The following is a 24,089-nucleotide window of genomic DNA, read 5'->3' as shown; positions in this document are numbered from 1 at the left end:
GCCAGCCAGTAACAGCCTCTTGTAGTTGCTTGGGTTGTCTCTCTTTCTTTCTTCCTTTTTTACAGTTTTATCTAGTTAGACTAAGGCTTTCTTGGCCATTTACATATCAAACAAGCCTCTTTCATATAGTGACTCGTTAGTCACCTTGGTCTCGCATATTATAATCTCTCTATAGATGATACTGCGAACTCTTGCCACTACACTTTCCAAATGATATTGATGTGAAAATGTCCTCAATAGATCGCATTATGAAAGGAGACCGGGATAAGGATAACATCCACGCCCATGAACAAAATGCTGGCTCTGATGAAGAGTACGCAAACGAAGCCACCATCAACAACCAACAAGTTGCCTCCCTCAGTACCAAGAAGGCACTATGGGCTTATCTAATTCTGTGCTTTTCTGTGAGAATATCCCAAGGAACATGGTTAGTAGCACCTTTACTGATAATTGAATCAAGACGGGCCCAACCAGTTCCATGGCCTTCAACTATGTCTCGGCAGCTATCCAGTCTGCAGCAAACACCGTCGGCCATCAGCCGGGATCAGACAAGCCCTGCGCTCGCCGAGGGCATATTAAATGCTTGGTGAAGTTCGGAGCAGGAGAGATTGACTATGTCAGCTATGTGTAGGCCTTGCCTCATGATGCTTTGGGAAGTGGCACTGAACGAACCAGGCTCTATCTACGCTCGATCGGTCGCGCAATGGAAGGCATTGTCACGATCATGACTGCTGGTGTCGCAGACTACTCTCGTAAGAGCAACCCCACTCTATGTTTCGCCAGGCCTCATGAAGAAGCACTGACTGACTCGCTCAATGGGAACTAGGATATCGCAAAACTATGATGTTGTGCTCAATTTTCCTATTTGGCGCGCTGGCGCTGCCATTTGCTGGTCTAACCAAGCCCGACTATAGCCACCTCAATGCACTCGCGACCTTGTACTGCTTGCTGACTACGGTGCAAGGCGTATATACCGTTATTGAGGCATCGTATATCCCGATCTTCATGCGCTCGGTTGGGGGGTTGCACTCTGCATCTCCAGTAGCAGATCCCGATACAAAGCGTACATGGAAAAAGGGCTTCACTGTTAGTGTTCTGGCATTGGTTGCCAGCAATGTCGGAGGAATTGTTTCCTTGCTCATCGGTGTTATCCTTTCTTACGGTATCGGCTCGTATGTGCAAGTGGGTTACTTCAGTTACCTCCTCGCCATTACAATTGCCGGTTGCATTACCAGTAAGTCCACTTCCACTCCACACCTGGACCTGTATCTGAACCATTCCGTGCAGTTGTCTTCGCGACCATTGGCCAATTTCTCCTCCCCTCTGTTCCGGGTCAAGAGCGGCCCGAGGGCCAGAATCTGTTGCTCCTGGCCGTGAAAGGGTGGATCCGCATGATCAGGTCAGCGCGTCACTATCCTGAAGCGTTCAAGTTCTGCATTGGCTGGATTCTGTGGAACACCGGCTACAGCAACTTCCTCGGACTGACTCAGTCGCTTTTCCTGGAGGTCACTGGCATTGCGAGAGGCTCGGGCGTGTATCAAGTTTGGTCCTTTACCAACGTGATCTTTGCCTGCGTGGGTAGCTTAAGCTTTCTGTTTCTCTATCCTCATGTCCGTGTCCCCATCAAAAGCTGGGCATACTTCTTCTTGAGCGTCAACTTCCTGTGCGTCCTGTGGGGATGTATTGGGATCAGCAACCACGTCACGATCGGGTACAAGCATGCCGCCGAGTTCTGGGTGGAACAGGTCCTCTTCATGAGTACCAGTAGCGCCCTGCGATCCTATAACAGGACGGTCTTTGCGTCACTCATCCCATGTGGATCTGAAGCCCAGTTCTTTGGTCTGGAAATTACGCTAGATCTTGCTACTGGATGGATTAATCCCCTCGTGCAAGGAGTGATTCAAGATCATACGCATAATCTACGGTTTCCCATGATTCCTAATGTGTTACTTATTTTTGTGGCGGGCTTACTGTACATCTGGGTGGACATTCCGAAGGGTATCGAAGATGCCAAGGTGCCGTTGAGCGAGGTGAGAGGAAGCAACTAATAGGATGCCCAGGGAACTTGGTCCTCCGAGCGGTTTGTGAGACCGAAAGTCTATTGTTTTGTTACTTATTGCATAGTGATTGGAATGAAAGGATGTTCTGTTCCGCCCTTGTATGACTGTTATCTGCGTGGACCCGCGGCAGACCATAAGCCATCATGAAAGGGATCCCCCTGTTGATTCTGTTCCACCACTCTTTCAGCCTTCAAAGCCTTCCTACACTGACTCAAATCAGTGGAGTAAATTGCCTCACATCGGACGGCTCGGCAGGGCATCAATCGCATGCCAAGAAGCGCATCCAAGGAGAACTTGACATAATAGCGTTGCGTATCTTGTCCTTTAGTGTCTCTTGGCAAGCAAAAAGCTTTGTCCAAGTCCGGGGCGAAGGAACACAAGCACCACCTTTCGATATTAAAATGTAAGCACCAGAGAACATTTGCGCACATTTCCTTTGGCAAGAAGTAGCACAGACCATTGTTTGGTCCCCTCTTTCTGTTGCCAGTTATGCTTTTTTACAATCAAAAGTGGGAATATACGAGAAAAGAGAAGGAAAGAGAACTTTTTCTTTGCCCTAATTTTCAACATCGGAGAATTCCCGGTGATTCTCGTACGTAAGATAAGCTATTATTCTACGAATTGTCCTGCACAAGACACTGACTTCGTTGTTCCTGAAAAAGTAAAACAAAAAAGAAAGAAAGAAAATAAAAATAAAAAAGAGAAATGCTCGAGTTTGTCTCCTACATATCAATCCGCCTTCCGTTCCGTGAAAATTAGACGAAGAGCTCGTGGGTACAGCGGACCGGCCTGAAACACTACGAGTCAGCGTCTGTTCCTTTCTTCCTTCCCTCGAGTATGGCCTTTCAGCCTCGGGGGTTAGAATGACGACTTACGGGAGTCTTCCGATCTGGCCATTCTGGATCCAGCGACCATGAGAGTCTGCTGACCAGGACAAAGAGCGCCACTCGGGCCTCAAGAAGCGCGAATTTCTCCCCTAAGCAGGCTCGGCTGCCACCGTGGAAAGAAATGAATTCCGCACGGGCTCTCCTCTGACGGTAACACTGCGATATCTCCGTGCTACTCTGACCCCACCGCTCCGGCCGGAACTCGTCCGCTGTTGGTCCCCAGACTGACGGGTCACGGTTGGTGGAGTAGCAATTGTATCCGACATATGTGTCCTTGGGTATGTAGATCTGATTACCCAAGACGACGTCTTGTGACGTCCTGCGATTGATCAGTTGCGATATAGGTGGCAGGAGGCGGAGGCTCTCATAGATGACGCATGTCAAATAGGGAAGCTCGCTGAAAGCAACATATGATGGATCGGGCGTACTACATGCGTCGATTTCTTGTCTCAGACGGGATTGGACATCCTATGACATTAGCTACATCAGCCTCAGAGAACATGCCACGCTTACCGGATGCTTGGCAAGCAAGTACAGCATCGAAATCAGGAGCAGTTGCGGGTTCTCTTGGCCGGCGACAAAAAGCACGTTCAGGTTGTCCCGGAATTGCTTTTCTGTCAGTACCCCACCATCCCTCGCAGCGATTAGACGTGCCCCTAAGTTACCAGGTTTGGGTGTTCCCTGTCCATGCCGCACGCCATGCTCCAATGCGGTGGAGAACTGTTCCACCACGTTTCGGGCTCTCGCGCGGCACGGAATCAGCCTACCGAATCTGTCCAGGACTGGAAAGTTCATGAAGATGGGTTTGAAGATCTCTCTCTTTACAGCAAGCTGTAACTGATGAAGCGTTGGTTCGTCTCTGGTTGTGGGTTTCTGTACCTTTCGAGTCAGTAGTGAATAAGCTTCCAGTCTAGTAGATAAGGGGACAGACGTGGTTTGCCTGCAAGAGTACTTGGGAAACATTGGCGATGGTGAATTGTTGCAGAAGATCCTGAACAGGCACACCCCAGTTCTCGACTGTATTCTGGAATGTTAAAAGCGACGAACACAGCTCCTCTGCATTTGCGGCTATAAGACCTGTGTCAAAGTGCCCTTGAAGACCCGGCGTGATAATGTCACGATAGAGTCGCCAAGTTGTGCCTCGGGAAGATATGACGTTATCACCTTTTAGCACAAGTGTCAGTGATAGAGCAATCGGGGAGAGACGGGGAATCAACCTAAGAATTCAGCAAGAACGCTGTGTGGAATCTTTTTTTGGTTCCCGCTTTTCTGATACACGTCCTCGTTTCTGAAGATTTCGTTCAGATAGCTTGAACGCTGTATAAGCAAATTCCATTGCCCTGCAAAAAATATCTTAATTGCTCCATGGGTCTGGAGAGGCTTCTGGATATGCCTTCTGTAGATATCCTCTTGGTCAATGTCACGAAACAAGGAAACCAGAGTCACCCAAAAGGGGACGGCGGGGATATTCCGAGGATAACGAGGAGGTACAATCCTCGAGAGGACACAAATTACTAAAAGCAAAATCCCTACCGCGAGGGCTTTCCCGATAATGATGCAGATGGCGTGCATGGCCATTCTGCGAGATGTTGGTTGCTGAGATATTGGGAAGAACACGGAGTCCCGATGTCCTCTGGGGTGCCAAAATATTGGAACAAGATTAGCGGATGGCCGCATTAGTCCTACTAGACCTCGTATACACTTGCTGTTGCGAGAGCCATGCATAATAGCATCATGGTAACTGGCTATCAAACGTCCAAGCCGCCAAATTTCGATCCAGTGTAGCCTCAGTGTAATCATTGTGGGCTCCGTCTGAGCCCCGTGTAAGTTCTGTTCGTATCATGTATGAGTAAGATAGGTAAATAGTATGGACCCATTATCTCCACTGGCTGGGCCTTCTAAGAGTCCGGTGTCAGATCCACGTTGGCTCGAAATCCTGCCTCGGGAATAACAGACCCTGCTGTTCACTAGTAGCTGTCCAAGTTGCGTAATAATACGAGCATCAGCTAGACGATAGGAGGTGGATCAGACTCTGGCACGATCAACTATGCCCTTTTGGCAACAGTTGCCAAAGGTGCCCTGGGAGTTAATTACGTGCTATCGTACCTGCTCCACCCAGATCTACTCGCCATCCACCTCCCATTCTTACGAAAAAGTCTTTTCCATATATTGCTATCAATATGGTGAGAACGAGCGTCATACAAAGCGCAACCACATCGCCCTCAATCCATGAAAGGGCGTTGGGGGCATATGTACGAACTCCTGGCGGTGGCCTCATCCGCTGCGTGGGACCGCATTCGCAGTGGATCCAAGGTACCTGGTCAGCGATCCGATCGACAGTCACGGCTACAAGCCCAAGTCTGGCTCATTGCTTTCAGGTTTGCCTACCTGCGAGTGATGCCGACTTTGGGCTGCAAGATGTCGACATCTACGAAAGACAAAGAGCGAATACCAAGACTATTGTCGGTTTCATCCTCAAACCTACTCCACCGGGTTGGATGATTGGCACAGTGCCGATAGATCAATTCTTTGCGGGACTTATATTGGAGAGTATCGATGTCACTGCTACCACTCCCCGAGGAGTAGCTGATCCTCCAGTGAACTTGACAGTCGAACGGATCGTCGATTTGTTCGACAAAGAACTTCGTTATCGTGTGCAAAACGATCAATGGGCAACTGAGGGTCGAAATTATTTTGCAGCAAAAGTGCGATTTTTTGTAAATCATAATTCCACATTGCAATTATGCCTTCCAGCGTTTCCATGCAAGTCATCGAATCAGGAGAAGGTGGTGGGTATCCTCCCTGATAGGGGCGAGGAAATTGCCCTGCGCCGACTGCATGCTTTTGCGCACAAAATTGAACAATTATATCGACCTGGAGCTAGGATCTTGATCATCAGTGATGGCCATGTTTTTAGCGACTGCAGTAAGTAGTCAACCGTTCATGTCCCTGTGACACACTACAACTAACAACCATGGCAGTCGGCGTAGACGATGCGACGGTGGATGAATATGGTGAACATCTCAAAGTGCTTAATCAAGCTATTTCTCTAGCCATGGGTGAGAACACCGAGCGAGTTCAGTTTCAATCTCTGGTGGACCTGTTCAATCTGACATCGCTCTCACCTTTGACTTCCCCGAATGCTGTCGGAATGCTGAATCTTCCCGAACTGCAGCATTACCTTACCACAAGTCTAGGCGACCTGGCTGAGTTATGTCGTCGAATCCTGGTAGCTGGCTGTCAGCCATCGGAAGATAGCCTTCGTACGCAAATTGAATCTGGGGACGAGTCCACTTTAGCCCTGTATCGTGGGTTTTCACGATTCATGCTCCAGGATCTGGATCGACATCCACTCACACAGTCACTGTCACGCTCTCAGCGAAAGAAGCTTGCCACTAGAGTCTCGTTCGAGATGATCTTGCGAAACCAAGCGTATTCCAACTTAATTGAGCTAATATTCCCAGACTGTCTGCGCCTATCAATCCATGCCCACAATAACGCCGGCCCCAAGTTCGGTATAAGACTATTTGACACTGCGACAGTACGCACCATTCGCCAACTGGATTCGGTGGGTAGTGATGATGATAACGGTGATGAAGAATGCACTGCGACTGCATCGCATCTTCTTCATATACCTACACCGTGGCATAATTGTATCGTGGAAGTCGCCGGTGATCCCAAACTCTATATCGTGAAATACGGTGTTGTCAAGCATGGGCCGTTCATTCACAAGTATAGTTCTCACCTGATCAAGGGGAATCTCGCGAAGGGTGAAGGTGCTTTTGTATCGTTGAAAAGATCATCGAATTTAACCCGAACTGCATGATGTACAGTTAACTATTTGTTGATTTCTGTCGCTTCATTTCTTTTCGAGCCTTGTCTTTTATGTATGTTCTTTGTGGAGAGCATGAGCTAAACCCCCTCATATACGTTGGATGTTAGCTTGCCATGCCACAGCTACTAATGGTTGTAAGCCTATTGTAGAGTGTGTAAAGACGAGCTCGTTGCCGATGATATCGTACAGAGAAGATCGCTTGCATACAAATTTCAACGCATTTGTGGTAGGCTTTCCTATTTTATTCTGCCTGTCCTTAGCAAGGAAGGAAGGTATACAGACTAGAGCTTCTAGACTTCAACCATCTCTACGAGGAGCTAGCCATTGTAACTATATCAGGTTAGCCCACTTTTTGACTGTCGCATTAGGACCTGACGAACCTCAGAGAATCGCCCCTGAACCTGATATTTCAATCTGATTTTTGCCTGTCCTCGACCGCAAGCAAATAGTCTCGTCGCTTTGAAGATGTAAAAATATTATATAGAGAGTAATTAAATATCAAAGTGATTGAAGGATAGTATTCATATGTAGGCTTCTAGTAAGTCAAGTTGATTCCAATGGCGGCTGTCCAAATATATTGAAAGAAATGTTGAAGAAGAGATGGTGATTCGGTATACACTGAACGATATATATTTCTCACTCCATATACCACATCAATAACAACCTCTCTTAGACTTAACTACTAAGAGCCTTAGGCCTACTTAACCTGACTGGATATGATACTTTTATGCTAGATATTCCATATACGGAACCACAGGATATATGGCTACAACGTTATATGCATGATGTACGGAGCAGGCAAGCGGTAAATTACATTAAATCAAGATGAATCATCATTTTATCCATCCGAAAAAGGCAGATCTTGGCAAATTATGCAAATCAGGCTCCATTAGGTTCGAAACCTGAGTCGACCCGGATAGAACCACGATCCGATTCAGGTACGAGAAGTTGGAACCTAAGAAGGTCAGCTTCAATTTCGAGGTTCCGTCCAACCTTCGGAACCTAGGTCGGACCATTTTGACGCCTACTCGCGGTTTCCTACGGTGTACTTTGTAGAATCCACCCCGCTCCAATAACCTTAGGTATAAGAACATATTTCACGTGATATTCCGGGGGAGGGAGCTGCTTCTCTTGCGCGTAAGAGTGGCTGTGCATGACGTCCACATAACTCGGTCAAGTCTGCTTATAATCCCAAGTGACCAGAGGGTGCAAGGTGTAAGTGACTGCAAAAATGTCATTTGGATTCAGCGTCGGCGACTTCCTAGCCGGTGCGCAACTGGCCCATAAGCTGTGCCAATCCCTCTCATATGCAAAGGGTGCTTCAAAGGAATTTCAAGATTTAACGAGAGAACTGTTTACAACGCATAGGGTTCTTCTACAGGTTGAACAACTGCGGGCGTGTAATCAGCTTACTCAATCAACGCTAAATGCCATACTCTTTCTCGCCGCTGGAATAAACGAAGCGATGGAGGAATTCATGATGGGCTGGGACCATTATAGAGATAGCTTACAGCGCGGAGGATCAGGAAACCGAATTAAAGATATTTTTAGGAAGGGGAAGTGGTCCATTAGTATGGACAGTGAGGTGAGTCTCCGGTTGACAGATTGCAATCGCCCTCAGCTGCGGCTGTGATACTAAGATGGCCTGCTAAATGGGGGTAGGTGGATAAACTCCGCAACGCCCTGAGGACTAACATGCTATCCTTAAGTGTTCTGGTACAGCTTGCGTGCTATTTCAAGTAAGTGTATAGGGTCCACAGGCAGTCTTTCTTACTAAATGGGGTGTAGCACAGGTTATGATCCCCAAACATCAGCGTCCTTAGATACAAGCCGACCTGGTGAAGCATTTACATCAGAATTTCCCGAGATAAAGACAGATGCTACAATAACGGGGCCTATGACAGTTTATTCAAGCGCGAGTGAGTCTTTTCGCTTTCTGCCGACATGCTGCATGACTGCCTGGGCTCAAGCTAAAGGAGTTCAGCCTTCCACCGCGTGCCAAAGCCCTCGAAATTCTTCCGACCAGGACAGGTTTTCTCGACCGTGATTCTCGCTAAGTTGGACCTAGAAAGCCGAGTATACCGTGGTCGTGACTGGCAGAGGCTCCCATTATTATCTAGCACAGAGCTGAGGGAAAGGCAAAAGATCCGAGATTCCAATCGAGAGGTTAAACTCGCCCAACTCTTGAAGCTCCCTTTAGATGAAATGTTTCAATACGGCACATGCCTGCCCAATGGCAAGGTTATGTGCGGACTTTGCTCTCAAGAAGTTTGGAAGGAAGAATGGCTGGGTCGACATTTTCCAGAAAGGCATAATGAGACCTTCCAAAAACTATCGACCCCCGCAACAATCCCCAATAGGAGTAAATGGACAACACTGGACGACGTGGATTCGGACCGTCCAATCCTTTCGGATACGAGGATTGAATCATACAAACGAGGCTTCTTCATGCAGTTACCCGCTAGTTATGATGTAGATCCCTGGCTGGGTGCCATTCTCATCCGGCGCTTTGTAGTCGTCCGCCAGGGCAAAAGGTCTTGCCTTTGTTTGGGAATCCATACGTTAGTATTACCCTTCCCCGTTATACCCTGACGTCCGGGATCTTTGCCGACACAGCCAAATCTAGGAACGCTGGAAAGGGATGTGGCGACCAGCCGGACCAGGAGTTGTTTGCAATCTTTCACTCTTCAAAGGAAATACCGCCTCCATTGACGGGTGAAACTGGGATGCGACTTCAACCCATCAGAATGAAGGCCGAACACCCATCAACAGCGCTGCCTAGCTCCGCACGTATCTGCTTTGGACGAGTCTACGAGGTCTTTCATGATGTTAACCTTAAAAGTCTCGGCCTCATCCATGACGTGTCTATGGAGAACCTTCAATTGCAGTTTTCGTCACACTGCCCGAAAGCTTCCGAGAATGACAATCAGGAGGAGGCTGTGACCGACTTTACTGTCTCGCCTGCTGATATAAATGTGGTCAAAGATATCCGTGAAGATATCAACACGGTTTTTAGACCGGAAGATGGAATCTAGGACAGGTTTCTGAAGCATTGGAAGTAGTGAGTCTATTTTGGAAAAATGATATGAGATGCGTAAAGTGTTACTGTTTCCTCAATGTTGTTGACCTAAGCGAGCGATAAATTACAGCCTAGTATAACGGCAGCTGCCTCATGTAACAATTATCCCGCTGCAAGCGAGGTGCCAGTGATTAGAGTAGCAGAGGCCAGGATCTTAATGTTGGACCCTGATCCGCCGTATTTAGAAGCCTAGTAGCGTGATCAGTTACCGAATGAGAATACGATAGTGATCGGCCGGCGAATTCAAGGTCACATCAGGCACGACACTTGGATTCACCCCGTTCGAGGTCGTTCCCGAGATAACATCATGACTGGTTGTAGTAGCCGCCTCAGGTGAGTGAGCCACCGAAATATACTCGGGAGTAAACAAACATCGATGAAGATAAGCCATCATGCATTCCTTTACTGTGGCCTACTTTGGTGGTAGACGTGGGCAATTAAAGAAAACCACTTGCACGGTCATATCATCTCGTATACTGCGGGAGAAGGGAGAACCCAGAGCGAGACGGCCTGCTATGAGCTCGTGGTGGTTTCCCCCGAGGGAATTGCGCACCAGGTGCACGGCAACGTTATCATCTTGGATTGTCGTTCTCGCCTCCTCAAATTCCCAGTTCACACCGTTCCCAAGGTCACCGAAGTCGACACGTTTATACTCTGCTTTCGGTTCGCTATTTGGATGCCCATGGATTTGTGCATTCAGCCATTTACCCACTAGATTTACAGCATGCTGATTGGAGAGCGTATCCCACATGCCGTCCGTAGCCAGTATGACAAACGAAGGTTTACTCGGATCAATCTTCGTAGTTGTCACAACAGGCTCCGCAGTCAGATATGGTGGTGTGCGAACGTCGTACCTGGGCGTCAGGGGTGATGGGCCCCCAAACCTTTCCTTCAGGTCCTGCTGTAGGTCCAAAGGCCACTTCCACCGACTATCGCCAAAAGCTCGCGAGACCATCATCCCTAGAATCCGTCCATTTTTCGCTATGTTCTCTTCGCCCGGGTGCTCCTGGTTGATCCGCGCAACCTCATTTTCGTTGCTGCCAGTCTGGTCGACTGACAAAGGGATTGCCTCCCATTTGCCATCTGGCCTTTGTTGTCCCAAAACCGCTCTGGAATCTCCAGTACACGCCACGTGCAATGAGCTTGTGACCGAGTCATACATAGAGAGTAGAGCGCATGAACCAGCGTAAGCAGGAGCCAGCTTCTTCAGCTTGTCCTGGAGCGGTTCACTACTCTGGACAGTTTGCATGGCTGTCTTTATAATCGAATCATCCAGGTCTACAAACGCCTTCGTGATCGCGTGGTGAAGCACCTCGTCGGGTATGGATTCTTGACCGGAGGATGCCGACTTAACTTGGCTCAGACTATGTCGCACAAACGGCAAGAGTTGATCTTTCAAGAGCTCTGCCGTTTGCCAGCCAGCATGTCCGTCGAAAACCGCCCAGGCCATCCATTGAGTGCCATCATTCAACGGGGACGGGAACATACCATGGGCGAACCGGTCCTCGCACAGGCTATTGGACTCCAGCTGTGTGCCATCGTATCTGTTCACTCCAGCAACACTCCTGACTGGAAATGAATATGCATCTTGAGATATGATACGCGTTACTTCATCTTTGGAAGGACCCAGCTCGGCCACTAAGTGTCCGGTTGGTGGAGCCTCAAGACGAGGCACATCGTCGCGTACGGATGTCAACAACCAAAAGCCTGGTGCACTAATCGCGCCGGCAACTGCAAAGGATTTCCATGTTTTGTTGGTAGCTGGAGATGTGCCCTGCCTTGAGTAGAAGTTCCTGACCTTTGTCCGTGAGAGGGAAGTCCTAGTCACGCGACCAACTAAACGCGTGCCACGCACGCGTAAGGACAGCATCGTCGACTGGGGGAGGGAAAGGCTCAGGCAATATTCTCAGATCGCGTTGCACCACGAGCATATCCCTTGTTGGGTTCTACGAGAATGCTTATATCAGTCAATCTCAAAGTAAGGGGGTGATCAGTAAGCAAGTGTACAAGTGATGCTTTCTTTCATCCATTCTATGCCATTTCCATCTTCATACATATCACTCTAGTCCATATCTAGTTAGTGTGAAATACTGCCACCGCCCAGGTCACGGGGCAACCGGAATCGCCTCATTCGGTTGGCTGCCAAATAGAGTAACCCGCCCATCATTTCACAGACTCATCACAGCACAACAGAACTTGATAATAGTATCAGCTATCAGAAGACGTAAGACGTTTGACCAATTGTACCTCGTAATATCAATGGTCCTCTAGTGGTATTATAGCCCTCGTGTCCTCATCCTAAGGTGAATAGATCACGAAGGATCCATTGCAACTGATATATATTTCCTGTATTCCTCTACTTCGATATGGCTTTTGGTATCTGCACAATTTATCACCTTAATGCTAGTTAAACGGTAGAGACTATGTATATTGTGAAATCTCGTAACGAGTGTGGGGCAACAGAGAAACTTCTTATGTGGTCCTTCACCAATACATAAAGGATTTTCAATATACATTGTACAAGCAAGAACAAGTGGCTCGAAGAACCAGGTTCACTATATCTTGCGATTTGTACGTGGATACCTTTCGCATGCCAATTGCAACGTATAGCATGCTGTTAGGCAAGAAATATGTCCAAGGGCTAACATAAATTGCAGTCATTTTGTCTTAAAGTATTGAACTCTTAATTGCTGTACTAAGCATATGCACTCTGTGTGCCTGCGTCAACAGACCTCTGCCATTAGATAATTCATCTTCATTCGTTCCCTCACCTTTAACATTTGTTTATATTCGACTTTGTTCTCATAGGTTTGTCTTGTGGGCCTTTTACAGTAGGTAATACGAAGAATCCATATTGCATGTACGTGAACAGTGAACAGAGGCTGTCATAAAAGGAAAGTGTTCTGTCTGCCTAATGTCTATCGTAAGACTCAAATACATGGAGCTTATCCGCAAACTACAGGAATATACTGCATTTATGTACGTCAGTTGAATCGAATGTAGGGCTTATATCCTCTCCAGTTCTTTTCCCCGCACTGCCCCGCAATGGATGGAAAAGCGAATATCCACCATCTGAGCGAACAGGAAGGCCTCTCCGATAACATCGACACCCACAAATTCCCTCCACCAACCTTTTACGCAACTTGATACTCTCGATTCTGCCGTCATCTTCTCGTATCACACCATGTCGAAGCGAATAATCGTAACTGGTGGCTCCGGCAAAGCAGGTCAATATATCATCGGCCATCTTCTCGCTCAGGGATACTCCATCTTGAACCTCGACCTCAACCCGCTACCGCCACCACTCAATGAAAAGGTCCACACTTTGAAGGTAGATCTCACCGACAATGGCCAAGTCCACGGTGCCCTGCTGTCGCATTTCCGCCTCACCGAGCCATTCCGCGAACCTCACCAGCAGGTCCCCGATGCCGTCATTCATCTCGCGGGATACGCGCGCAACATGATCGTCCCTGACACAGAGACTTATCGAGGCAATGTACTATCATTCTACAACGTGATCGAAGCGGCCTGCCGGATTGGCGTGAAGAAGATCGTCCTGGCGAGTTCCATAACCGTGTATGGGGTTTCATTCGCTGAGGGCGATGTTGATTATCCATCCTTCCCTGTGGATGAGGATGTCGATGCGAACCCAATGGATGTATATGCCTTGTCTAAGGTCTGCGGGGAGCGCACGGCACGGAGCTTTGCGCGACGGTTTGGGAATGACATCTACGTGATGCGATTAGGAGCGGTGGTCGCGCCGGAGGAATTCCAGGACAAGTTCCAAGGATATGTGGAGAGACCGGAGGAGTACAAGGTACATGGATGGGCATATACGGATGCAAGGGATATTGGACTTATGTTTGAAAGATGCCTGGTGACCGATGGGCTAGGGTTTGAGATCTTCAATGCAGTCAATGATGAGATTACTAATTTCGCCGAATCGACTATGGCGTTCTTGGAGAAGATATGTCCCAACATCCCGGTTACGAGGCAGATGGAAGCCAGGGAGGCTCCGGTGACCAATAGAAAGATGAAACGAATGCTGCACTTCGAGCAGAAATATCGCTGGCAGGACTTCTATGTAGCTGCCGGCGATCGATAAGGTTGGCTAGATATTATGTATTGTAACCTGGTTAGAGTATCTATAATATTAAAATATAGTGCAGTACTACTAGTAGGTGGTTGATAAATAACTTCTGGAACCTTGTTGGCTATTCTGTGACTATCTCTTTAGACTCACCAAAGTATCTGAATCTGGTAGAGGAGAGTTACTGTCGCTCAAAAAGACTCGGTGACTATAGTCAAATATATAATATCAGGATTGAAATACAGCCCAGTATCCCTGATTTATAAGTAGAGGGAACTTTCAAGATTTCCCGGATAGAGTAAGCCTCCATTTTGATCTATAATATACCTATTGTATCTAAGAAAGTTCCTTTCAGTTTACATATAGGATTCACTCAGAAGACCCAGAGACCATCTTACAATCGTAATGAAAATAGTGGAGATTAACTAAGCATGTCTCCTACAGGCCGGCAAACCCTCCTATATCCTGGCTCATCGTGCACAGGCCCTGGTCCCGGTTCTCCCTACATAAGACCTCAGACCCCTCTACAGTTTAGAAACAGTCGGATAAGAGATTACCTGAGCTTTTAACCGACCTTTCAGCTGGAAAGACCTACCGAAAAGGGGAGAATCCTAAAGCTATATAAGGAGGTCTGAAGACATAGATAGAAGAAGCAAGAATCAGTCTCTTTGTATTCGTTCTACTACGCTGTCAATGATAGATATCTCTTCTTCTTTCCGCCCACGTTTCCTCACCTAGTTGACAGATCATCTACCCTGTAGAGTACACCCTCTGTTACACTATATCTCTACTAATTCTACATATATACAGTCTGGATCGATATAGAAATATAGAAGAGATCTAAGAGCAGTTATAGATATTACTGTATAACCGATGATATAGCTAACTGCTTTACAACTAGTATATCATACAATTATTGTGGTTACTACCAAAAATAATCTTCTATATACTCATAACTAGTTTCGGCACGGAAAACACCAACAGTTTCTCCAGAGCATATCTTGCTTTCAAAGAATTGGGATTTAGGAATGGCTGGCCTTTCATTCTATCCGCGAATAGTCTGCTTACATTCAGTTCCATAGCCAAGAGTAGTAGACGTAGTAGTAGAATCACTCTTAGCAAGTAGAATATTGCCTATTTCTTGTAAATAGGCAGGCTGAGGACTTGCTCCACATTTATCTAGAGATAAGATTCACCGTACAACGGATTCCTCTTCAGGCAGTCAATTTGTGGTTTTCTGACTGTACCTGAGGCTGAAACGTTTTCTTTTTAAGTTATCTGTCAATGTAGAAGGGGCACATTATAAGCGTCAGTAGGTTTTTGAATGTCGTTAAATTGCATATCTTAATAGTTGATACCGTTAGTAGCATCCTAGCTTCCTGTTCCAGAAAATATTTCGAGGATTTAGATATTTTTGGTAGTATGAATGGTGATTGAGTAGTAGCTTCTAAAATCAACGCGCGTTCAAAAGCGCGTTGGGCGGCTGGATGACCCGGGAAATGTGTTAGGCCTGCCTGCCTTGAGTTCTGATACTTTTACCGTGCCATCCGGGCCATGCGAATTTCTAGCCTGTGACATGAGTAAAACTTAATAATTCATGATGACGAAGTATATTGTATCAGGAGGGTATCTTATCATTCAAAAACGCTTACGTTCGAGTAGTTCGAATTATTTATCTATTTATATCCAGTGCAACAATAGCCGCGAAAATGGTCGACCATAACCGCGCACATATTTTAGCCATAACCGCCTCCCAGAGACTCGACTCAAGGGGAAAACCCACCGTCAAGGTCACTGTGTTGACGGAAGCCGGTATAGAAGCTTGCCCCTCTAGCCAGCCTTCGGGTTATACCATATGGACTGATTGATAACACTCAAACCACCAACTAGGAACATCCAGCGCAATAGTACCATCAGGTGCCTCAGTCGGCAATTACGAAGCGCATGAGCTGCGCGACGGTAGGGCAACCGAATACGGCGGAAATAGCGTGCACCAGGCTGTCACAAACGTGGAGAAGGTCATTGGCCCTGAGCTGATCAGGCAACGGTTCAACGTCGGTGATGACTTGGCGAAGATCGATCGCTTTATGATCCAGCTGGACGGAAGTAAGAATAAGAACCGGCTTGGCGCTAATGCAATCCTCGGTGTTAGTATGGCTTGTGCCAGGGCTGGGGCTGCAGTGAAGGTTGGTCTTTCTCATAAAGCTTCCTCTAGACAAGGAGGAGATGAGAGGACACGAGACTGATTTGTTCGGTAGGGAGTTCCGTTATATGAATTTCTGCGCGAACAGGCCGGAATTACAGGACCGTATTTACTCCCTGTGCCGTTTTTCAATGTGCTCAATGGCGGGAAACATTCTGGCAATACGATGGCGTTCCAGGAGTTTATGATTGCGCCTGTCGGGGCCAATTCGGTGACTCATGCTGCTCAGCTCGGGAGTGAGGTATACCAGGCTCTTAAATCTGTGATCGTGAGGAAGCATGGTGCGTCGGGTAAGGCTATTTAAACCACTAAGAGTATCTATGTGGGGTTAGGGCCGCTAATACAGTGCTTTAGCTATCGGTGTCGGCGATGAGGGCGGATTTGCGCCACCGATTAGTGAGCCCTCTGCCGCCTTGGATCTTCTGATGGCCGCTGTGAAAAAGGCAGGCCATGAGGGAAAGATCAAGTTCGCAATTGACCCAGCTGCTTCAGAATTTTACAGCGGAAGGGAAATATGACCTGGGGTATAAGAGTCACAAACAGTGCCAGTTGGCTGCGACAGATCTCGGCGATCTATACCGGTCGTTGATGAACATGTATCCCATAATCCTTCTTGAAGACCCGTTTGCAGAAGACGACTGGGCGGCCTGGACCGCATTTAAGCAAGATTGCCCCATTGAGCTTGTCGGGGATGACCTGCTGGCAACGAATCTCGAGCGAATTGAGACCGCAAAGGAAAGGGATGCGTGCAATTCCTTGCTGCTGAAGATTAACCAGATCGGTACTATCACTGAGTCACTGGAAGCGTACGTTTATAGGCATCCATAGCAACCTTCACTGCATTACCGATGTTAATGTCATTTTAGGGCCCACAAGGCATTTAGCTACGGCTGGCGAGTTTTTGTCTCGCATCGCTCGGGTGAGACGACAGACGATTTTATTGCCGATTTGAGTGTTGCGCTCTCTACTGGGCATTTGAAATCTGGGAGCCCTTGTCGAGGAGAGCGGGTGGTCAAGTATAACCGCCTTATGGATATTGAGGACCGGTTGAATGTTTGTGGTTCGCCGCATGAGTATGCCGGAACGCGGATGAGTCGGAATGACATGAAATGAGGTACTTAGTTTGAGTATAAAGCATTGTTCTATCACTCTGATTGAGTCCCTTGTATACAATTAAACGGTTACCACCGACTCTAACCAGTCGCACATTGTCCGGTAGGGACTTTTATAGCAACCAGACACATGGTGGTATCATGTATAACTACCCAAAGAATGCACAAAAACAGTAACATGACCAACACGCCAAATCATTGGTTCTCATAATGAGAGCGCGAGAGGTGTCGCTCAAGCGAGAGGCGCCTTGCCATCTTGCTTTCCAACAATCCCTCAGTTGGTTCTGGTACTGTAAGCTCTCTCAAATCTTCATAGATATCGTCTCTCGTCCCATGTCCTGATTTTGACGTATCCGAAAGTCGTTGCTCAAGAGAAGGCAGACGTGTCTGCTCTTCTCGCGAGATTCTTTGCACGGATTCTGGGATATAATCTTGCACTTCACGGACTACTATGATTAGCTTAGTCACGTTGTTACGAATATCAGACCTACAATCAGCACAGGATGATCAACGCAGGCTGAAATCCGTACCGGGCCGCGCGGGCCGTCCTGCTTGAAAGACAGCTTAAGAGTCCCTACCTTTTCCGAATTGAATAGTTATGACGTTCAAACCCGATATTAAGCCTATGAGGCCAGCGGCTAGAAGCAGCCTGGCGAGACGTGGCGTGCCAATCCATGACTTGATCCAGCAGTACAGCCTATTCCTCGTTCTTCATTCCTCTCCGTTTGCTTTTTGATGCGCTGCACAAGTCCGCGATAGCCGGCCCACACGGATGGGGCAAGCTGCATTCATACCACATCATATGAGTCAAGTCTTTCAGCATAAACAAATCGGAACCAAGATATATGTACGCGTAAGTAGCATGAGAGAGAGGAATTGATTACATCAATGACTCGATTTATTGGTGCAGGATGTACCCCCTTGTGACTATGGTACTGTAAGCAGATTTTCTTCTGATAGCTTTCAAGTATGGCACATAAAGTCGGCTTGTGGGCTGTGTCACTGAGAACCTGCCATATTTGCTTTTCTTCTCTGGATTCTTCAATATTCCTACCTCTGAAGACAGAATGGGTGGCAACAGGGCAACCCACGTTAATCCTTTCATAGTGAACGACAGGACAGTAGATATCCATATCACTGTCCGCGGCTCAGACTGGTACTGGGCTGTGATGTCGCTTATGGGCTTCACCATGCTGGCGATAATGGGGCTGTCATTTCGCCGCCCTCCAACGCAGCGAATATTTCATTACATTCTCGCAGCAGCTGCTCTCGTAGCAATGGTAGAACATTATAGCATGGCGTCTAATCTCGGATGGGTCCCGATTGACGTCGAATGGCATCGAAGTGGCCACCTGGATTCTGGAATGAATCGCCAGATCTGGTGGGTTCGGTACTGTGGCTGGTAAGATGGATCCCCATCCCATAAACCCTGTGTTATGCATCGCATGTTGACAACCTTTTTCCGCATTGCAGGTTCATCATCTGGCCGCTTCTCTCTCTATCAGTGCTTTTCACCTGCGCCGCCCCTACTGTTCATATACTCTGGGCGTGCTTTTTGAGCGCGGTGATGGCGATCATGGCCGTAGTCGGTGCTGTGGTCCGCAGCGACTACAAATGGGGTCAGCATCAACACAATCCTTTCAAATAAGACTTCACTTACATACGAGTTTAGGATACTACGGCTTCTGGATCTGGTCCTGGTTATTGCTTGTCTATTCACTGCTCATAGCACCTCGAGGATACGCAAAGGCCCTAGGCCGAGATATCCAGCTTGCGCACATTATACCAGCCACTTGGATCTGTCTGCTCTGGATGCTCTACCCTGTATGCTGGGGGGTTAGCGAGGGAGGAAATGTCATCCCGCCTGACTCGGAGTTCATCTTCTACGGAATCCTTGACTGTTGCCTTATTCCCATTACTTGTGGGATCTTTCTCTGGTTGCATGAAAGGATTGATCCGAGGTATTTGGGGCTGTATATTCGTACATATAAAGACCCTATTCGTGGATGGAGGGATCCGGCACTTGTGAGTGGAGGGGTCGAAAAATCCCAGGAAATTGGGGCTCCCGGTCAAGTAAATAGGGGTACCGGTCAGCCCACTGCTTCTGAGCCTGGTCGGCTAAGCGAGCAAGTCCCGACTGCAGAAGGGCAGGAGATGGTCTAGGTAGTGTGCCTTCACAGAGGACGGGAGAGAGGGAGGGGACGCGGGTATGAGGTCGTTTTTACGTGTCTAAAATTTCACTGGTTTTGCTCGTTTCATTTTTGTTATGGAAACTGATTATGCAATATCAGTGATTTGATTTTGTTCTGTTTCTCTGACAACTCTGAATTAATGTCTAATACAACTTGGTCAGAAGCTTCTTTTATGGCCAAAAAGCTCAGCTATTGTATATGAAAGTTCTTTCCCTGACTATCATAACACCCCTGCCATATCCACCGCGACGTATTCCAAAGTTCCAACACGTCAAAATCTCAGATAAGTGGCGGTTAATAGAGCATATTACTCCTTTCATTCTATGACGGCGACTTCAGTTGCTTCTACTCAACTTCTTCCTCTTCTTTACTGGATGCCAGGAAAAATCGTCCACTTCCTGTCTCAGCCTCCTGTACATATTGAACAGTGACCTGGGCAAGGTGACTCAAGATATTTTCAACCTGGATCTCGCCTCTGCTGCGCTTCTTCCGGCCTACGTCATCCAACCATCGAATCTTATTTAGGGCATAATACAACAACGCAATCACAATAGTCACACCCAATGAGTACCCCCAGACACGGACAATAGTCACAATATCGGTCCATCCGTTGTGAGTTTCTTTAGGGGTGTCAAGTAGCTTGTCGAACGGGTTAGTAGCCATATCCCTATTTGAGAACCAGCCAAACAAGCAGAAGATCGTGGCCAGGGCATCAACGCCTAAGATCGCACCAACTAGTTGAACGGATGGCCATGTGTCGCCGCCTCTAGTTACAAAGATCAGCCAGTTCTCGGTAAGTGCCACTTCGAGGAATATAATCTCCTGGACTGAGCCCCAGTTCTGGATTATGCCACCGTTGGGGAGGAACATAGTTCCCCGGATCACCCATGTTGCTGCTGCAAGCAGGATCCCGAGAATAACGGAGATGATCCAGATCTTTGGCAGCTGCCACTCGACAGGACGGAGCTCGTAGGATGCGTTATCATATGCCACGGCGACCGTTGCGAGATCTGCAAACAGTGCTAGAAACACGACTAGGTCACTCCGGATACTCTCGTTGAGAACTATCATGGCGGTTACTAGCTAGATCTCAAGGTGCAAACAGAGTGCTATTCGGTATTGAATATAGGCCTTCATGCGGTGGAAGATCTGCCGCGCGACTTTGATAGAATCGATAATAGTTGAGAGTCCGGGTTCCAAGAAGACAATATCAGCAGCGGACTGGGCTGCTTCAGATGCGCCTTCGACTGCGATCCCACAGTCTGCTTTCTTCAATGAGGGCGCGTCATTTACTCCGTCTCCCGTCATTGCTGTGAGATGCCCACGCTCCTGTAGCATCTGAACCACCTGATATTTATGTTCTGGAAAGACCTCCGCGAACCCATCTGCTCGTTCAACAAGGTCCCCAGCCATGGCACCAAGGCCTCCGCCGATGAGCCGCTCGGAATTGTAGACTTTAGTGCCAAGCGACAATAGTTTACAGGTTTCCTTTGCAATCGCTATTGCATCCCCAGTTAGCATCTTGACCTCTATACCCAGTTTCTGGGCCTCGGCGATTGTCTGTGCGGTGTCCTCCCTTGGGGGATCAAACATGGGCATCATCCCAAGCAGCATCCAGTGCTCGTCGTCTTTGCGCACGGCAATACCCAGGGAACGGAATCCACGACTGGCAAACTCCGTCGCCTTCCCCTTATACATCTTTGCCTCTGGGGAATTGGTCAGCTGTAAAACGGCTTTAGGGGCCCCCTTCGTGCATGTATACTTGACACCCTGACACGTTGCAACTGTGACAATCCGTTTGGAGACGGGGTCGAAGGGGTGAAATTCCTCTACCTTCCATCCTTGCTGCAGAATTTCCTTGGCTTTGGGATACTGTTTTAGCGAGAGCAGTGTCACCTTGTCTATTGGGTCAAGCGCAGTTACGTTATGAGATGAGGCCAGGGCTGCCACTGCGAACATCCAGTTCACGTCGACACCTTCGGCTACGAACGGCTCTCTGATACTGAGGCGATTGGCGGTTAAAGTCCCGGTTTTATCAGAGCATAAGATATCGACTCCCTTCTAAGATCAGCCTCAAACTTGAAATAGGGGGTTGAGTTTAATAGAAAGGGCCTACAGAAAGCGATTCGATTGCAGTCAACTTCTGCACAATAGCCTTTTTCTTCGCCAGATACGCAGCCCCAACAGCTAAGGTCGTTGTGGTGACAACAGGGAGACCAACGGGGACCCCAATAATCATCAGAGCCAGGGTATAGAACAACAACGTCTGTTCTCCTGGAGATGCAATAGGGATATTTCGATAGAACCCGCCGATCCACATCGCAAGAATCCAGGCCATGACCAATACCAGAAGCGATGTCCCGATACTATCCATAACCATCTTAAAATGGCCAGTGTCTTTGGAATTCTGCACCATAGCTGCGGTCCTCCCAACGAATGTTCTCTGGCCGGTTGTTTGGACCACCGCATAAGCCTTTCCCCTCTTACACCCGGTGGTGTAGAAAACGGTGTCCCCTACATATCGGTCGACCGCGAGCGATTCCCCTGTAATCGCTGAATGATCGCAAGCTACAATTGCATGTCCACGTCTCTTTCCACCATCATCGTCATGGTCATCGTCATCTGATTGAGGGCTTGACCCGTCTAACATCCCTTCCTGCAAAAGTTCCTTATACTCCTTCCACCCGTTTTCACGATTATTGTACGCACAAATGACCTTAGCATCCGCGGGAACGGTCTGCCCCTCATCGATCACGATCTAGGACATGGCTTTAGTCAGATTCCGTTGCAGACCGCGCTTTCACTGTAGGCATACTGACCACATCCCCTGGAACCAATTCTCGAGCAAGAGAATCCATCTCCTGCGCATTACGCACGATCGTAGCCCGCATCGCAATATCAGCTTTCAGACTTGCAACAACATCTGCGGCTTGTTTCTCCTGGTACCAGCCGACTGCGGCATTCAGACAAAGAATCCCAATTATGACGCCGAAATCGATCCAGTCCTCTAGCCCAGCGGCAAGCAGAACGGCGAGCTCCATCACTAGGTAGCCGAGAATTAGCACAATGATCCAAGCCAGTCAAGGCTAATAAAGGTAGTAGGCAGCGCTCACCATAAAGAATCGGCCCCTGAAAATATGATATAACCTTCGCAAACGGATTCTCCTTCGCCGAAGCCAATTCATTGAACCCCACGATATTACGCCGATGAGCGACGTCCGCATCAGCCAGGCCATCTCGGATATCAGTAAGGAGCCAGTTGTCAGGGAACTTGCGTGAGGCTCCACCGGTGTGTTTCCAGCGGAATTTCTTCTTGCGCCAAGGGGCGTACCACACTCGGTGGATGCGCACTTCCCCTTCGTCGGGGCTGACGAAGTCGGATTCTCGGTAAGCAGAGACGAATTTGACGAGGCGAGTGAATTCATCGACATCACTAGGGTCATCGACATTCGTTGGGGACTGCACGTGCTGAGCAGCGTGATCCGTGTTGCCTACATTGTCCTGGGGCATGATATGGGCCATTTCACTTGGCAATACATAAAGAGGCCGAGTAGGTAACTGACTCTTGAGGGATAATATTACGAAATCAATACGTTTACGTGCAATGTGATTGTGAAAGAGATGCTAATATGCAGTAGAGTTAAAGGTCTAGCTTAACTCTATACATCCGGCGAAAGTCTCTTATTTGAGTTCGATGGCAGCAAAGGATATGTCTTTGTAGTGATGTGGTAATGCCATCTAACGTCATCATAGACGAAGAACTGCTTGTACTATTGTTCTGCGGTTCTACATGGGGTTAAAACCAGGAACAGAAGGTTCGTGGCCGGACGGGCCGGACGCCCCGGTGACCCATAGACCATCATCCCTCGGCGATCGGTGACCTCATGCTCGGGAATATCACAAAGATCAAGAAAGTAGAACCGTCTAGGATGTAGCAGGCCTGCTATCCTGTGCTCTTAACTCATCGTCTCAATGTTGCTGCTGGTGTCTGTATCTCAGAATCTCCATCCGACGCGCCTCACTGTCTACCGGAGGTTATCTGCAAGCCGTGGCCGCACAAGTCGTGACGCAGTGAGTATATTTCCATGGTCTTATACTGCTACCTCTTGCCAAATAGCTATTGAGAAATACCTTAGAGAGTCCGGTCCTCAAATATGCCTGCTATCACCGCCCATCCTTCCCAGCCTCCGCGCTTCGAAGTCCATCAATATGTGAAGCGAAGTGACTGGGCACAAAGCCAGCCAGGGGTTATTCTTGTATTTGTTATTGTTTTTAGTATTGGCTTTGGTGTTCTTGGAATTGTAGTCCACAAGGAGTGGGAGGCTCGCAGGGCCGAAAGGGCTGAGTGGACTGTTGAAGAGATTAAGGATGATGTATAGCGTATACGCATAATATTTGTCACGGCCTAGTTTGCTGAGAATTAAGATTTAACAGGTTCGGGCTACAGGAAGTTCCGATATCAGATTCTAAGAACAGGAGTGCCAACGGGTATAACTAGTACAGGACATCACTCGCTATCGAACGATTTTGCGCGTGGTCTTCATAGCCACAATACCAGTAAGTCCGTTACACACTTTATTCTCTACCCACCACTTCTTCCTTTGTCCTGTGTATCCATGCCGTAGTATATC

The 24,089-nt window shown here is 48.0% G+C and overlaps 10 protein-coding genes across 10 annotated transcripts; 7 read left to right on the top strand and 3 right to left on the bottom strand.

Annotated features, from left to right (window-relative positions):
- Positions 1–248: 248 nt before the first annotated feature.
- Positions 249–2,048, top strand: BDV38DRAFT_292189 (MFS transporter; the record flags this gene model as incomplete). Its single annotated transcript, XM_032061954.1, has 5 exons — positions 249–404; positions 461–627; positions 658–752; positions 827–1,234; positions 1,288–2,048. 5 exons carry the CDS (start codon positions 249–251, stop codon positions 2,046–2,048), a joined length of 1,587 nt encoding a protein of 528 aa, XP_031914654.1.
- Positions 2,049–2,789: 741 nt separating this feature from the next.
- On the bottom strand, positions 2,790–4,672 carry BDV38DRAFT_292188 (cytochrome P450; the record flags this gene model as incomplete). Its single annotated transcript, XM_032061953.1, has 5 exons — positions 2,790–2,849; positions 2,936–3,415; positions 3,461–3,820; positions 3,879–4,111; positions 4,165–4,672. The coding sequence occupies 5 exons, from the start codon at positions 4,670–4,672 to the stop codon at positions 2,790–2,792; spliced, it is 1,641 nt and encodes a 546-aa protein (XP_031914653.1).
- A 455-nt stretch (positions 4,673–5,127) lies between these two features.
- On the top strand, positions 5,128–6,773 carry BDV38DRAFT_292187 (isocyanide synthase family protein; the record flags this gene model as incomplete). Its single annotated transcript, XM_032061952.1, has 3 exons — positions 5,128–5,409; positions 5,497–5,872; positions 5,929–6,773. The coding sequence occupies 3 exons, from the start codon at positions 5,128–5,130 to the stop codon at positions 6,771–6,773; spliced, it is 1,503 nt and encodes a 500-aa protein (XP_031914652.1).
- Positions 6,774–8,009: 1,236 nt separating this feature from the next.
- BDV38DRAFT_292185 (uncharacterized protein) lies at positions 8,010–9,817 on the top strand (the record flags this gene model as incomplete). Its single annotated transcript, XM_032061951.1, has 5 exons — positions 8,010–8,367; positions 8,445–8,521; positions 8,571–8,701; positions 8,767–9,343; positions 9,409–9,817. Exons 1-5 carry the CDS (start codon positions 8,014–8,016, stop codon positions 9,815–9,817), a joined length of 1,548 nt encoding a protein of 515 aa, XP_031914651.1. The 5' UTR covers positions 8,010–8,013.
- Positions 9,818–10,103: 286 nt separating this feature from the next.
- On the bottom strand, positions 10,104–11,585 carry BDV38DRAFT_244119 (PP2C family serine/threonine-protein phosphatase). Its single transcript, XM_032054275.1, has one exon. The coding sequence runs from the start codon at positions 11,345–11,347 to the stop codon at positions 10,274–10,276; it is 1,074 nt and encodes a 357-aa protein (XP_031914650.1). The 5' UTR covers positions 11,348–11,585; the 3' UTR covers positions 10,104–10,273.
- Positions 11,586–13,045: 1,460 nt separating this feature from the next.
- BDV38DRAFT_292180 (NAD-dependent epimerase/dehydratase family protein) lies at positions 13,046–13,966 on the top strand (the record flags this gene model as incomplete). The annotated part of the gene is made up of 1 exon (XM_032061950.1): positions 13,046–13,966. One exon carries the CDS (start codon positions 13,046–13,048, stop codon positions 13,964–13,966), a length of 921 nt encoding a protein of 306 aa, XP_031914649.1.
- A 1,694-nt stretch (positions 13,967–15,660) lies between these two features.
- BDV38DRAFT_281889 (enolase) lies at positions 15,661–17,267 on the top strand (the record flags this gene model as incomplete). Its single annotated transcript, XM_032059669.1, has 6 exons — positions 15,661–15,763; positions 15,842–16,137; positions 16,210–16,444; positions 16,509–16,588; positions 16,647–16,960; positions 17,021–17,267. 6 exons carry the CDS (start codon positions 15,661–15,663, stop codon positions 17,265–17,267), a joined length of 1,275 nt encoding a protein of 424 aa, XP_031914648.1.
- A 1,066-nt stretch (positions 17,268–18,333) lies between these two features.
- On the top strand, positions 18,334–19,429 carry BDV38DRAFT_281888 (opsin family protein; the record flags this gene model as incomplete). The annotated part of the gene is made up of 3 exons (XM_032059668.1): positions 18,334–18,668; positions 18,740–18,885; positions 18,939–19,429. The coding sequence occupies 3 exons, from the start codon at positions 18,334–18,336 to the stop codon at positions 19,427–19,429; spliced, it is 972 nt and encodes a 323-aa protein (XP_031914647.1).
- Positions 19,430–19,803: 374 nt separating this feature from the next.
- On the bottom strand, positions 19,804–22,968 carry BDV38DRAFT_281887 (E1-E2 ATPase-domain-containing protein; the record flags this gene model as incomplete). The annotated part of the gene is made up of 5 exons (XM_032059667.1): positions 19,804–20,522; positions 20,562–21,516; positions 21,575–22,216; positions 22,278–22,501; positions 22,572–22,968. 5 exons carry the CDS (start codon positions 22,966–22,968, stop codon positions 19,804–19,806), a joined length of 2,937 nt encoding a protein of 978 aa, XP_031914646.1.
- A 644-nt stretch (positions 22,969–23,612) lies between these two features.
- Positions 23,613–23,928, top strand: BDV38DRAFT_281886 (uncharacterized protein; the record flags this gene model as incomplete). The annotated part of the gene is made up of 2 exons (XM_032059666.1): positions 23,613–23,831; positions 23,893–23,928. 2 exons carry the CDS (start codon positions 23,613–23,615, stop codon positions 23,926–23,928), a joined length of 255 nt encoding a protein of 84 aa, XP_031914645.1.
- Positions 23,929–24,089: the final 161 nt, after the last annotated feature.

The sequence above is a fragment of the Aspergillus pseudotamarii genome, assembly GCF_009193445.1.
Source record: "Aspergillus pseudotamarii strain CBS 117625 unplaced genomic scaffold BDV38scaffold_20, whole genome shotgun sequence".
NCBI lineage: Eukaryota > Fungi > Ascomycota > Eurotiomycetes > Eurotiales > Aspergillaceae > Aspergillus > Aspergillus pseudotamarii.
Note: the sequence above shows the minus strand (reverse complement) of the source record. Positions and strands in the feature narration are given on the sequence as shown.

What these genes read in the sequence shown, in the direction of transcription:
- BDV38DRAFT_244119 (XM_032054275.1), bottom strand. Translation starts at nt 11,347, where the DNA reads ATGTTCCCGTCCCCGTTGAATGATGGCACTCAATGGATGGCCTGGGCG.